This window comes from Schistocerca cancellata, chromosome 1, assembly GCF_023864275.1.
Source record: "Schistocerca cancellata isolate TAMUIC-IGC-003103 chromosome 1, iqSchCanc2.1, whole genome shotgun sequence".
Taxonomy (NCBI): Eukaryota; Metazoa; Arthropoda; class Insecta; order Orthoptera; family Acrididae; genus Schistocerca; species Schistocerca cancellata.
The window spans coordinates 481,592,299-481,605,365 of record NC_064626.1 but is presented as its reverse complement, the minus strand read 5'-3'; the positions used below and the strand labels follow the sequence as shown (position 1 = coordinate 481,605,365).

At 43.6% G+C, this 13,067-nt stretch overlaps 1 protein-coding gene across 1 annotated transcript in view; it reads left to right on the top strand.

The window, feature by feature from the left end:
- LOC126161692 (peroxidase-like) overlaps positions 1–12,589 on the top strand; it is a 289,458-nt gene extending 276,869 nt beyond the window's left edge. The window contains exons 16-18 of the mRNA XM_049917712.1: positions 495–664; positions 3,330–3,438; positions 11,502–12,589. Coding sequence (XP_049773669.1) covers positions 495–664; positions 3,330–3,438; positions 11,502–11,652 — 430 coding nt within the window. The 3' untranslated portion in view covers positions 11,653–12,589. The remainder of the gene's footprint in view (positions 1–494; positions 665–3,329; positions 3,439–11,501) is intronic.
- The last annotated feature ends 478 nt before the right edge of the window (positions 12,590–13,067 follow it).

Below are 13,067 nucleotides of genomic sequence, written 5' to 3'. Positions count from 1 at the left end.
TGAAGGGCAACAAAATGGGGCGTAGAATATCATCGACGTACCGCTGTGCTGTAGTAGTGCCGCAGGTGAGAACCAGATGTGTCCTGCTACGAAAAACATGCCACCCCAGACCACCGCTGCTGGTTGTCGGGCCGAATAGCGAGCGGCAGTCAGTTTGGTAACCCACCGCCGTCTGGGGCGTCTCCAGACACATCTTCGCTGGTCATCGGGTCTCATTTCGAAGCGAGGCTCATCGCTGAAGGCAAATCTACTCAATTCAATGAGATTCTGGGCCGAAAATGTGGAGACGCATTTTAACAGAAAGGGCATCTACAGTGGTGACGCAATGTCTGTACCTACACCGCTGTTCTGTGGACTTTTCTTATACTTTTGACCTCGCATTGAAATTGCACTCACCCTTTCCGATAGCAGTGGAGGATTACACGCTTTTCAGTCCTTTACCTTGCACCGATAATATTTTGCCGTGTCTGAGAGTGGTACTTTTGCGCCGGCAGACACCCGAGCGACGTGGATCTGTGGTCGGGCGGTCTGTCGGAGCAGCCACTGCCGGGCAGCATGGTGGGCCCCACGTTCGCCTGCATCATCGCCACGCAGTTCAGCTACTCCCGCCGAGGGGACCGCTTCTGGTACGAGCTGCCCAACCAGCCCTCCTCCTTCACGCCAGGTAAGCATGCTCTGGTTTGTGCTAAAGTGTCTGGCCCTTCCAGATCCACTCAGCGCGCAATCTTTATCCACCAATAGTGTTTATAGAATGAGATTTTCACTCTGCAGCGGAGTGTGCGCTGATATGAAACTTCCTGGCAGATTAAAACTGTGCGCTGGACCGAGACTCGAACTCGCGACCTTTACCTTTCGCGGGCAAGTGCTCTACCGACTGAGCTACCCAAGCACGTCTCACGCCCCGTCCTCACAGCTTTACTTCTGCCAGTACCTCGTCTCCTACCTTCCAAACTTTACAGAAGCCCTCCAGTTCTGCAACGTTCGCAGGAGAGCTTCTGTAAAGTTTGGAAGGTAGGAGACGAGTTACTGGCAGAAGTAAGGCTGTGAGGACGGGGCGTGAGACGTGCTTGGGTAGCTCAGTTGGTAGAGCACTTGCCCGCGAAAGGCAAAGGTCCCGAGTTCGGGTCTCGGTCCGGCACACAGTTTTAATCTGCCAGGAAGTTTCAATAGTGTTTACTCTTCAGTTCATTCGAGGCACTTAAGCATTTATTTATTTGTTGGAAACCAAATATGACGTCATTAGCGACGATGAGTTTCATCCTATGTAACAAACAGATTGCGAATAGACACATTAACAAAGTCAGAGCATTCATTATAAATCCGGGTGTCAACTGTAGGTGTTCCATACAAATGAACAGGGGTCGGCATTCATTTCTAATGTACCAGGTGCTCCACGTAAAGTGAACACCCGTAATATTTCGAAAACAGTTAAAGGGCAACAAATGTTTGCAGCAGATAATACAGAAAGACTCAAATATTCTGTGTAGTTACTTCTTTTTCTACACGTAAGCAGAAGAAACTAATCTTTAAAGCAACGTCGTAAATTTCTGTAGTGTCAATCTTAACAGGACGAGCGAAGCAATAACTTACGAAAATGTTTCCAGTAACGACTTCCGGAAAAGTTGCCGGAAAATGTGATTACTGTGAGGCCTGCTTCCATTTCCAGTTCTAACCAAACTTAGAGTTACAGGCGGCCAGTTAATGCCTAACGTTTTACTGCATTTCCCCGTTATTATTTCGAAAAACTTCACTGAAAACATTTGCATGTGTCACACTGAACTACTGATTTCACGATCAAATGCCATGTAAAATAAGCACAAAGTATCGTAGTTGCTTCCTTATATTGGCAGATAAAAGTTACGGTACACTATATGATCAAAAGTATCCGGACTCCCCCAAAAACATAAGTTTCTCATATTATTTTTATGACGCATTGTACTCCATATCAGCTATCTCAGTAGTCATTAGACATCGTGAGAGAGCAGAATGGGGCGCTCCGCGGAACTCGAGGACTTCGAACGTTGTCAGGTGATTGGGTGTCACTTGTGTCATAAGTCTGTACGTGAGATTTCCACACTCTTAAACATCCCTAGGTCCACTGTTTCCGATGTGATAGTGAAGTGGAAACGTGAAGGGACAGGCACAGCACAAAAGCGTACAGGCCGACCTCGTCTGTTGACGGATCGAGACCGCCGACAGATGAAGAGGGTAGTAATGTGTAATAGGCAGACATCTATCCAAACCGTCACACAGGAATTCCAAACTGCATCAGCATCCACTGCAAGTACTATTACAGCTAGGCGGGAGGTAAGAAAACTTCGGGCCAGCGTGTAGTTATTCTTTTCTTGTCTGCCGAAGGACAAACACCGGTTGACATCCATCGAGGAATGAAGAATTTACTATTCATGATTACCAATATCACTGAAATTTTATCCCTATTCATCGTCATTTTGTGCTTCAGTTTCTTTTTATGTCTTTCTTATCTAAATTAAAGGACTGATCCATCTTATCAAAATTCTTCTCACTGCGCTGGCATGTCATCATACAAAATTCATACAAAATTTTTAAAATACTAAACAGACCGACATTTCGGCTGCTTTTGGAAGTCTTATCCACTTTTCTGTGTTTAGTTGAAACTTAATCAACATGAGTGGCTGATGATATAGCAACTACCGTCTAGTTGCAGGACCGAAAAAGCCTTACTATTACAGTTTTACTTTGTCTATTCAGACTTGTTAGTTACTTTATTACTTCCAGTTACATTTTTCCAGGCCTAGGCTCACAGAATTTCAAATACATTACTCTTCCTTCTTGTTCTGCATTTTTTCTGGCTTTTGGTTGGGAGAGGAAAGAGGGTGGCAGGAGAATTAGGTCTATCTATGGATTTTTTATTTTTTTTGGTCACGAATAAAGCCAAGTGAAGTAAAGAAAATTAAAAGGTAATATTGATAACACCATATTACCCGTTTACAAACTCTACCTCTCCAATATTACAGTTCTTGATACTTTCAACGTTCTCATGCTACGTATCATTGTCGATTGAGGCGCAGTTAAGAAAGATAAGACTAATTATGCCAATCAATTGATAAAAGTTTGGTTCTTATTACGACAGAAGTTTGGCTGCTGTGAGAACAGTCTCTACTACTACTTCGTTGTGGGTGAAACGGCGGTGTAGTTTTCAGCGGTGTATTCTGCGAAATAAATTAACAGTAATGCATCTTTGTTGAATGTGGAAATAGTCATTCAAATTATTTGTAGTGTCTTTTTTAACATTAGAACTCAGCACCAAATAGAAAAAATCTAATTAGACCTACATGTTTGTTTTCCAGAGCAACTGCAAGAAATTAGAAAAATTAAGCTGTCTAGAGTGGTTTGCGATAACACAGATCTCATCGACACCATACAGATCTATCCTATGGTGCTGCCTGATCATGAGATGTAAGTATTTGTTTTAAGAATGCATGCTACCTGTTGATAACGCTTTGCGTCGTATGCATATTTTTATATTGTTTATTGTAATTTATTTTTTATTATTATTTGTATTACTTATTATTATTATTTTATTAATCTGTAGTAACACAGACGACAAAGTTTCTGGAATCACTGATTCCTTGATCACCCTGCTGTTCTTCATTCAGAAATGTACTTGCACTAACGCTTTTAGGGCCATGTGAAAGTGTCACTACACTGCTATTACTGTACGACACAGACACCAATTTCATTGTTCGCCCAATCTGTAGCCCGATATTGTTCAGTCCTCAGTGCTAACTATCCGCCCCCGGTAGCTGAGTGGTCAGCGCGACAGAATGTCAATCCTAAGGGCCCGGGTTAGATTCCCGGCTGGATCGGAGATTTTCTCCGCTCAGGGACTGGGTGTTGGGTTGTGCTAATCATCGACATTTCATCCCCATTGAAGCGCAAGTCGCCGAAGTGGCGTCAAATCGAAAGACTTGCACCCGGCGAACGGTCTACCCGACGGGAGGCCCTAGTCACACGACATTGCTAAAACTACTGCAAACATATGAAACGGCGTCGGTCGTAACTCACTGTGGTACTAATTTTGTGCAGATACTGCGAACTACATGACCATGGCATTTTGCTCTATGCGCGTTATTGTTGACATAAATAATGCGGGAGGTATAACCTTCTGGAGAAGGACACTAAGCGCCCGATATCAGCGAAGAAATTAAATTTTGTTTTATGCAACTGGTTGCTAATTATTTCATTATATCCCCCTCCCCCTTACACATTCACTATCCTATCAAAGTGTTTATTTCAGAGAGGTGAACACTGAATAATTATCCCAAAATTATAGATGCCAATTTAGACCACCTTTTCATTACTTCCCCAGAATTTTCCTTATAAATCATAGTTGTCCCTGTAAGTGATTTGATGTGACCATGCCAAACCATATTTTCTTCGTAACATTAGATGTTTGAGTTGTGTGGCTTCTTTCAGCGGCCTTCCAGTAATAATATAAATTTGTGGTGTCTGTTCTTTCGTACATGTCCGTAAGAACAGACACCACCCGTTCATGTAATTGGTTCGCCTAGATGGGCAATGGATCCACCTTCTTCACTGTGAATACACAAGTACGTCCGACCTTCTGCGAGAATCTCAGAGTAGCAAGCATGGAGGAAATGAAAGGGGACTGCGGATGAGTGGTCGACCGCAAGGCGTTTCGAGATGGTCCATTATGTTACGATTGGCGCATTGTTTCACGCACCTGTCTAGTAAACAGGAGATCTCGGTTCGAATCCCAGTGTAGCACACGTTTTCACTCGTCGCCGCTGATTCCGTGAATGTCCCGATGCAGCTGACATCAGCAACCCCTTCCCTTTCTTTTCCTTTCTCCGCCCTCGGGCTTCAAAGCACATATACCAGTAATTCTGCAATGGTACCCTGCTGTATAGTTCCTCCTACTAATCTGCATCACGTATGTTGCGTTTACGCACCTTTGTCTGAAATCCTGTGACTCCAGCGAATGCAGAAGGACCCAGAGAGTGGTGGCGATATTTAATTGCCCGACAACCAGAAGGGAGAGGGGGAAAAGGACAGAAACTTCTCGGGTCGCGAGTGTTTGTGATGTTATTTCAGTGATTACAAAATCGCTTCAAATTTTGGAAGAACTTTTCCATGAGCCTACTTACCAGTAAGACGTTGCCCTACCTTTGGCACTCATTCGGTTGGAAACAGCGTCATGAAGACGTTGTATCCTCTTCTGAGGCAAGCTGGACCACAACTGTTGTAACCGGTCCCTGATGTTCTGGATACTGGACCTGGACCAAAGCTGACGTCCGAGCCGGTCCCATATACTCGTATGTTCTATCGGCGACAGATCTGGGTACCTCGCTGGTCACAGGAGTACTTCAACATCACGCAGACAATTCACGCAGACACGTGCCATATGTTGACGAGCGTTATCCCGTTGAAAAACGGCACAACGGTATTGATGCATGGGAGGTAACTCATAGAACACACGATGTCCGTGACGTATCATTGTGTCATCAGAGCTTCCTCACTCAGTACCAGCTGTCACCTGCAGTCTTATTAGATGCTCCCCACACTATGGTCCCAGGAGTACCAAAGCATGGAACCTCTCTCCAGATACCCCTGCCGCTGTACTGGCCGACGATGGTCCTCCATGGTAGTTCAGAATGCGACGCCATCAGCGATCCATGTTTTCCCATCACGACATCACTTCAGACGCAGCCGTTTGTGTTGCAGTGTTAATGGCCGCTTAAGTATAGGACGGTAGTTTCTCTAGTCCGGCTGCTGTTACTCTGCTACCAATGGTACAGAAGACACATAATGTTACAAGGAGTCCAGCACTGGTTCTCAGATGTCAGACGTAGATAGGAACGTGCTCACCACTGCGATCCTCCCCTGTGGTGGTCATACGTGGTCGACCAGAACCTTGTGGACGAATATGGGTGCCTTCACGTTCACTCGTCCTAGAATGACAGGCCGTTGTCACATCCGAGTGCGCCACTATCTGGATATTGCGCGAATCGACCAGCCGCCCAAATGGAGACCCACAATGATCCATCTTTCTAACTCTGTCGGTTCTTGATAGCGCTGTCTTCCACGAGTACCTGGCATCTCCGTGTTCACAGTAGTCACTCAACATCTGACGCTGTTCTCACCTCTTATACACCCTACCAGGCCTGGCAACAACACTAAACACGAACAGTACTAATGCACACTGATGGGAGTTCTGCATGTCACAGAGAATTGTAGCTCTAATCGTGTACATACCTGCCGCTGGTGCGAATGTGTAGGAAGTTACATTGACATCTGACTATGTCTTCTGGGCGCTTCATTTATTGTGAGACAGTGCATCTTGATGAAGGAAAGCTGCTGTATTAGTTGGTAATGATTGATGAAATAAGGTAGATCGTATACCGTTACTGAAGTCTTCGTCAGCTAGTTATGGAATACCATTTTAACCTCGATTTATGAGCCTGGTCTTTGAGTTGGGAAACTGCGAATGTATATTGCGGCCCAAGACGGTACAGACTCTGTTCAACGGTGCTGATTTGGGGTCACGTTACTTGCGTTCACTCTCTACTACGTTTTCGGTCATCGAATTAGCCTCTATCTTGATTTCTACATTCTAAGAGGTTTGTGATAGTGATTTGCCTACTCTTTGTCAGACTGCGACATCAAAATTTATGGTAAGCTAACATTCAATGAAAAAAGTGGACTTTCGTGAAAAGTCTTTTAAATTTTCCCACTGTTACCAAAGAAGGTAATCTCTTGTATATTACAGAATCGTCAGGAAACAAGCTGTGTGCTGCTCAAATACTGGACAGTCCTTTCAAACACGAGGTGTTTATGCTTTCAAACACAAGGTTTTTTACAGCATCTCACCGATAGTCTTTTGCGATCGATAGACGAGAACAGATGGTAATTTTTTGTTGAAAAATACGTTTTTTTAAGCAGTCGTTTATGAGTTTGAGACAGCGGTAAGGTTCTGAGGAATGTACACAAAAAGCACTATACGACAGGCAGTTTCGAATAAGTTTAAAACAAGGCTTAGCCTCATTACATGTTTCACACCTAAACAGCAATGACCGTCCGACTCTGTCGAGCACGGCAGGATTGTGCTTTTATGCCGCGAAGAGCATTACTGATTTGGCCAGTCAGCTCAGCGCTGGCGGCAGCAGGACTAACGTACACCACTCTTTCGTCCTGTTCACAGAAAATAAAAACCAGGGGCGTCAAATCAGGCGAATGTACTGGACACACTACAGGTCCTACCTCACAAAACCAATGTTCCCAAATATCAGTTGCCAGATGCGCTCCTGCAGCCGCGCGGGGTACCCGTGAGGTCAGGGGCGGTATGTCACGGTTCGCGCGGCTACCCCCATCGGCAGTTCGAGCCCTCCCTCGGGCGTGTGTATGTGTGTGTGTGTGTGTGTGTGTGTGTGTGTATGTGTGTGTGTGTTTGTTTGTTTGTGTGTGTGTCTTGTCCTTAGCGTAATTTATTTTAAGTTAGATTAAGTAGTGCCTAAGCCTAGGAACCAATGACCTCTACAGTTTGCTCCCTTAGTCCTTACCATAAATATCCAATTTTTTCCACTCCAGCATCAACGCTGAAATGGGCTGAGGCTCCAGTTGAATAAGTATGATATTCAGAAACAGACATTCACGGATGGTACAGTAAAGGGTGGAAATAACAGTTGTTCAAGACGTATGCTCTGCCACACACCTAAGGTTGTTTGTGGAGTGTAGGTGTAGATGTATAATTTGTTCACGACACTCTGACCCAGGTTTCAGAGCTGTGTGGAAATCCGGCTATTCAGCGTGCCCCACGAACATTTGTGACAGCTTTCGAAGGATTGTAAAGGGTGTCTTGAGAAACAATTCGAGTATATGAGACTATGTCCGGAAACATAATCCAATGACGCTACAGAGCGTTGAAGCTACAGACGCTAGTATCTGCAACTAGGCTACCACTTCGGCAGCAAACGTGACTTTGTACGCTAACGGACAGCAGACAGAAAGTCTCGCAATGTTGTTTGTTATTCAGTGATCGCGATGATTGCCACGATAGTCAGTGGAGAAGATGTAGCTTCGTAGTAGGCAGGCCTTGTTTCCTACGAATGCGATGCTCTGTTGCCTAGATGGATAAGAGTTTTGCGCATAGATTTCCATCCGCCGTGTATTTGTCTCCTGGAACCCTGTAAAATCGCCTATGTTTTTCGGTACAGAGGAGAAAAATAAACTGCAAAAGGAAACCCGTGTCTGAGACTATCATCGACCAAGGCAACAGACCATCCCACCTGTTGTGTCCTGCACACTCGTCTCTTATAAAATGCCTAAGGGATGCTGCTTTCTCGGATAGCTATACAACAGTTCAAGCAAATCACATTAATGGTTTCTATTACAATAAAGTAGATTGACAATAGTTAACTTTGGATCGCGAGCAATTGGCGATATGCAAATAATCAATGTCCTTTGCTATATGCAATGTCCATTCAAGCAACTGTATAAATATTAATTTTAATAATGAGCAGCCTCAGTTGCATCGTTTACCTAGAATTTACCTAGGTTTCAGCCGGTATAACACAACCTTCTTCAGAATAACAGTATCTACCGTTTGTCTATTGTGGACATCGTAAAGCTAAAACTACAAATCCATAAATTATCGTCAGACTGTAAAACTTATCTCAGAGATAGGATAAGATACAACCTGATGATAATTTATGGATTTGCAGTTTTAGCTTGACGATGTCCACTATAGACAAACGGTAGATACTGTTATTCTGAAGAAGGTTGGGTTATCTCAACTGAAACCTAGCTAAATCCTAGGTAAACGCTGCAGCTGAGGCTGCTCATTATTAAAATTAAAATCCTTGCAAGCAATTAATATAAGGCACAAGTCTCAGTATAACAGTTAGGATGAAGGTTCGTCTAGTACGGGTCTACTATTGCGCGTCTTCTACTGTCCGGCAGAGGCTGGCAGCAGCGGCGCTTATATTCTCTTCGGCTAGAAGCCGTTCCTGTCGTGGTGCGATACTAGTCAGCGTGCTATTGGCTGACGTCGTCTCAGAGCCTTCTCTGCTGTTGCGGTCTTCGTCTTCGTGCCGGCGCTAGTCTTTACGCCGGGACACCACTCGTAGCAAATAAAGTCTGTCAAGCAGTAGGTAGCTCCATTTTCTCCACTGACTATCGTGGTAATCAGCTGCGATCACTAAATAACTGACAACATTGCGAGAGTTTTCGCCTATAGTCCGTCACCGTACAAAGTCATATTTAGTACTGAAGGCGTGGCCTATTGCCGGGCGCCAGCGCCTGTAACTTCAGCGTTCTATAGCGTCGTTGAACGACGTTTCTGACCACAGGTTCCTATCCTCGATTTGGTCCTCAAGACACCCTCTGCAGCCCCTCGAAGTTTGTTACGACACCCTATAAAAGAACATTTTTGGAGGGTGACTACCAACAGTTGTCCAGTAATGCATAAAATGCGTGTTTGACCATCAACTGCTCTTATTTTAAACTCAAATATTGACCGGTTTCATCCAGAGATTGTTTTCACGGATTATATCCAAAAGCCGGCAGCGGTGGCCGAGCGGTTCTAGGCGCTTCAGTCCGGAACCGCGCGACTGCTACGGTCACAGGTTCGAATCCTGCCTCGGGCATGGATGTGTGTGATGTCCTTGGGTTACTTAGGTTTAAGTAATTCTAAGTTCTAGGGGACTGATGACCTCAGATGTTGAGTCCCATAGCGCTCAGAACCATTTAATTTCTATCCAAAGACATCAAACAGTCACATGTAGCGTACAGGAAATGTTACTAATTCTTTTCGAAGGAAGTGCAGAATATACATGAATACTTACAGGTTTAAAACAGTAAGCCACAACGTCAAATCTGTCATTGTGTAAATAATCGCCATGTCTCATATCTAGAGCATGTCATGAATTCCATTATACGACACAGGACTTTTAGATAATAACAAGCGTAAACAGATCAATAGTGAAGATAAGATCAGAAGTATAAGTATTACAATCGTACAAAATATTGAGGAGTTGGTCGAAGATCTTTAGAAAGTATTTTCGTCATATGGTATAAAAATATCTCGATGACAAGTTCCTTGCTAAATGCATAGGACTGGACTATCTTTGGTGAACGTAAACAGAAAACGAAGTTGCTATCCCCAAACATAGAATAAATCGATTTTAGAATACAAGGCAAAAAACATTACAGAACCCTAATGTTGAATAGTATTATAATCATTGCATACACCCGATGAAATGTATATAAGAAAACGTCAGTTGTATCATAAACGTAATGAAAATAGTATGGAAACTATTATTATTACGATTATTAATCATTATTAGTTATTAATTATATCATATACTACATGTAATTTTTTTGTATCTTTGGATAGAATCCGAGAAGATGGCCTGTGACTAAAACCGGTCGATATTTGCGTTTGAAATAGAAGCAGCTGATGCTCAAGCATGCGTTTTATACCTTGTATAAGCCTGACACAAAGACAGCTGAAGGGGAGGTGGGGGAGGGGTGGGGTGGCAATAACGCAGGGGCAAGAAGCTGCAGTTCCATCGTGCAGTTCTGACACTACAGATGTGCCATCTAATCTGGCGTGGCGTGGTACCAGAATCACTTCATAACGGCTATGGTAGACTACCGTTAGATGCCATTTTTGGCAGCGACCAGATAGAAAACACTAATGGCCTGGAGTTGTAACACCTCCGTTTTTATCCCGACCCGATCTGATCGAATAGCAGCCCAATATTTAGTATTAACATGACCGTGAACCTAATGGGGCTGGTAATCGGAATTGACTGCTACGGAAGTTGTTACTTTCCAGTTCGTCCTGTTCAATACTATAATACTGAATGTATGGTAATAAGGAACACCAACGCAGTTTAACTAATTACGAACTTATATTCTTCTCAAAACACAAAAAGGAGACTGCCACTGCCTTCGTCATACATATCTAATTACGGCTAATCTCAGCACAGGCTTTCTTCATTTGCCATTATCGTCACACGCTAATCCATAACTGCATCCAACACTGCAGTCCAAGGTTAGGCCGGCGCGGTAGACGCGAAACTAAATATCGGCATTAGTAACGTCACTGATCACTTTTATAAAGATACTTCATCACTTTCCCGGTATTTATTTATTAGTTAGGGGTCTAACCACGGCGATGGTGACACCCTTCTCGGTTAAAAACCCTGTATTCCAATAATGGCCTCCACACACACACACACACACACCATTCCTGCCAACCACCCTGGCGCATCTCGACACTCGCTCTCGCAACACGTCACAATCGATTGTTTGCCCTATCGACCTGTGCCGAGTGCAAAGTTCTAGTAAGGGCCTACGGACCCCTTACAGAGTCTACCAACTCCTATCAGCTTCCGGAACTTGGAAGCTCTTGTTGAGGTCATTGTGGATAAACTATAGCAGTTTTACACATGAACGAGCACGCACTTCGCTAACACCAACCTTTCTGTCGCCAGCAATCCACGAGTGCCGTGCCGCAGCGGAGTGATCCCAAGCATCGACCTCACCAAGTGGGCAGAGTTCGCTGTGCCTTCGGCGCCGGCAGCCACCTACGTCAGCAACATCGCCTCCGTGTTCGACGTGCTCGGCAGGAGGAAGAAGAAGTAAAGCAGAAGTGGCGGCTAATCCAGAACGTACTGGTGTCTGGTCAGCACCGGCATTCTCCGACTTACTCGAACAGATGACGGGGATCACGACCCTCTGCTAGAGGGCTGTGCATCAGACAGCATCTTGGGCCAGCTACGTCGACAGCCACGCCGTCGAAGGTTGTGTCAGTGCCACCTCGTGCAGTCTCTCTTACCTCCCAAAGTACCACCCACTCGACAGCACGTGTCACACGTGTACGCCAGTCACATGCAGCGGAATTCTCAATCTGCACGTACTCTTTAAGAATGCTGTGTTTACAAGTGAGAAGTGAAGTTCAACAGTAAACTGTGGTTGAAAACTGCAACAAACATAACACGAACCGTCGTAAGGCAGTATGCTAGTGGCTGCTCAAGGACCAATTAGGTCTGTGTAATAAACTATTTTGTTAAGTTTCCTCTCGTTACTATTTCAAGAGAGTATTCATTTCTCTGCCTACAGTATGCCATAATCGTCTTTTGCAGTCTGTCGACTTTGGCTCAACGATTTGTTCCTTCTTACAGATTACATATCCCCGATTTCGTTTATAAATCATCCATAACTTTCAAAACAATCTTACGAACCTCAAGCGACTGTGGACGCTTACATATTACATTTAATATTCAACCATCATCTTCTGTGAAGCAAGATATTAGTCATGTCAATCTTCGCAATTGCTACGACTAACGGCAAAGTGTATTGTGTCAAAACTCCAAATTGTGCTACGTTTGACAATTCCCAAGAACTATTTGTAAAATACCTTTTGGGGTTATAAGAAAATATTTATTTGGCTTCAGTGACATTACACAGCTGTTGTGACATGCTCTGACAGATAATGTATAATCATTCCATACTAATACCATAAGGTCTTGGTTTCTTGTATCATAAAACACCCTAGAGGTAGTTATATATTTTTGTATGTCTGTGTATGTAAACGAATAATTAACGAACGAACTGTAATATACTCGTATGTTAAGTTGTTTATATAGTTACAATATCTGTAAACAAACTGTATATAAGAATCTGATGCGGAACCTTTGGTGTCAGCATGTCAAACATAAGTTTATCCTTTTTTTATCGCTTATTCATAATTTGAGTATTAAATTTCTTATATTTATTATATTTAATGATGTTCTTTTTATTAATAACAACCTCCTAAACTGAAATGAAATGAATTGTTGACAATTATTAAAAACACTAGTAGGTCAGTGACTGTTTTATTCGAAGCAGAAACACGACACGTTTTATGAGCAAGCTTCATCATCAAATGTCACGTTATCTTTAGATGTAATTAAAATTCGTGATGTTACATTGTCTGAACTACTGCCGACCTTAACGTTCAGCAACATTTCTAGAATGTAGTCGCACATAACTCAGAACAGAGAAATGACGACTGTCTA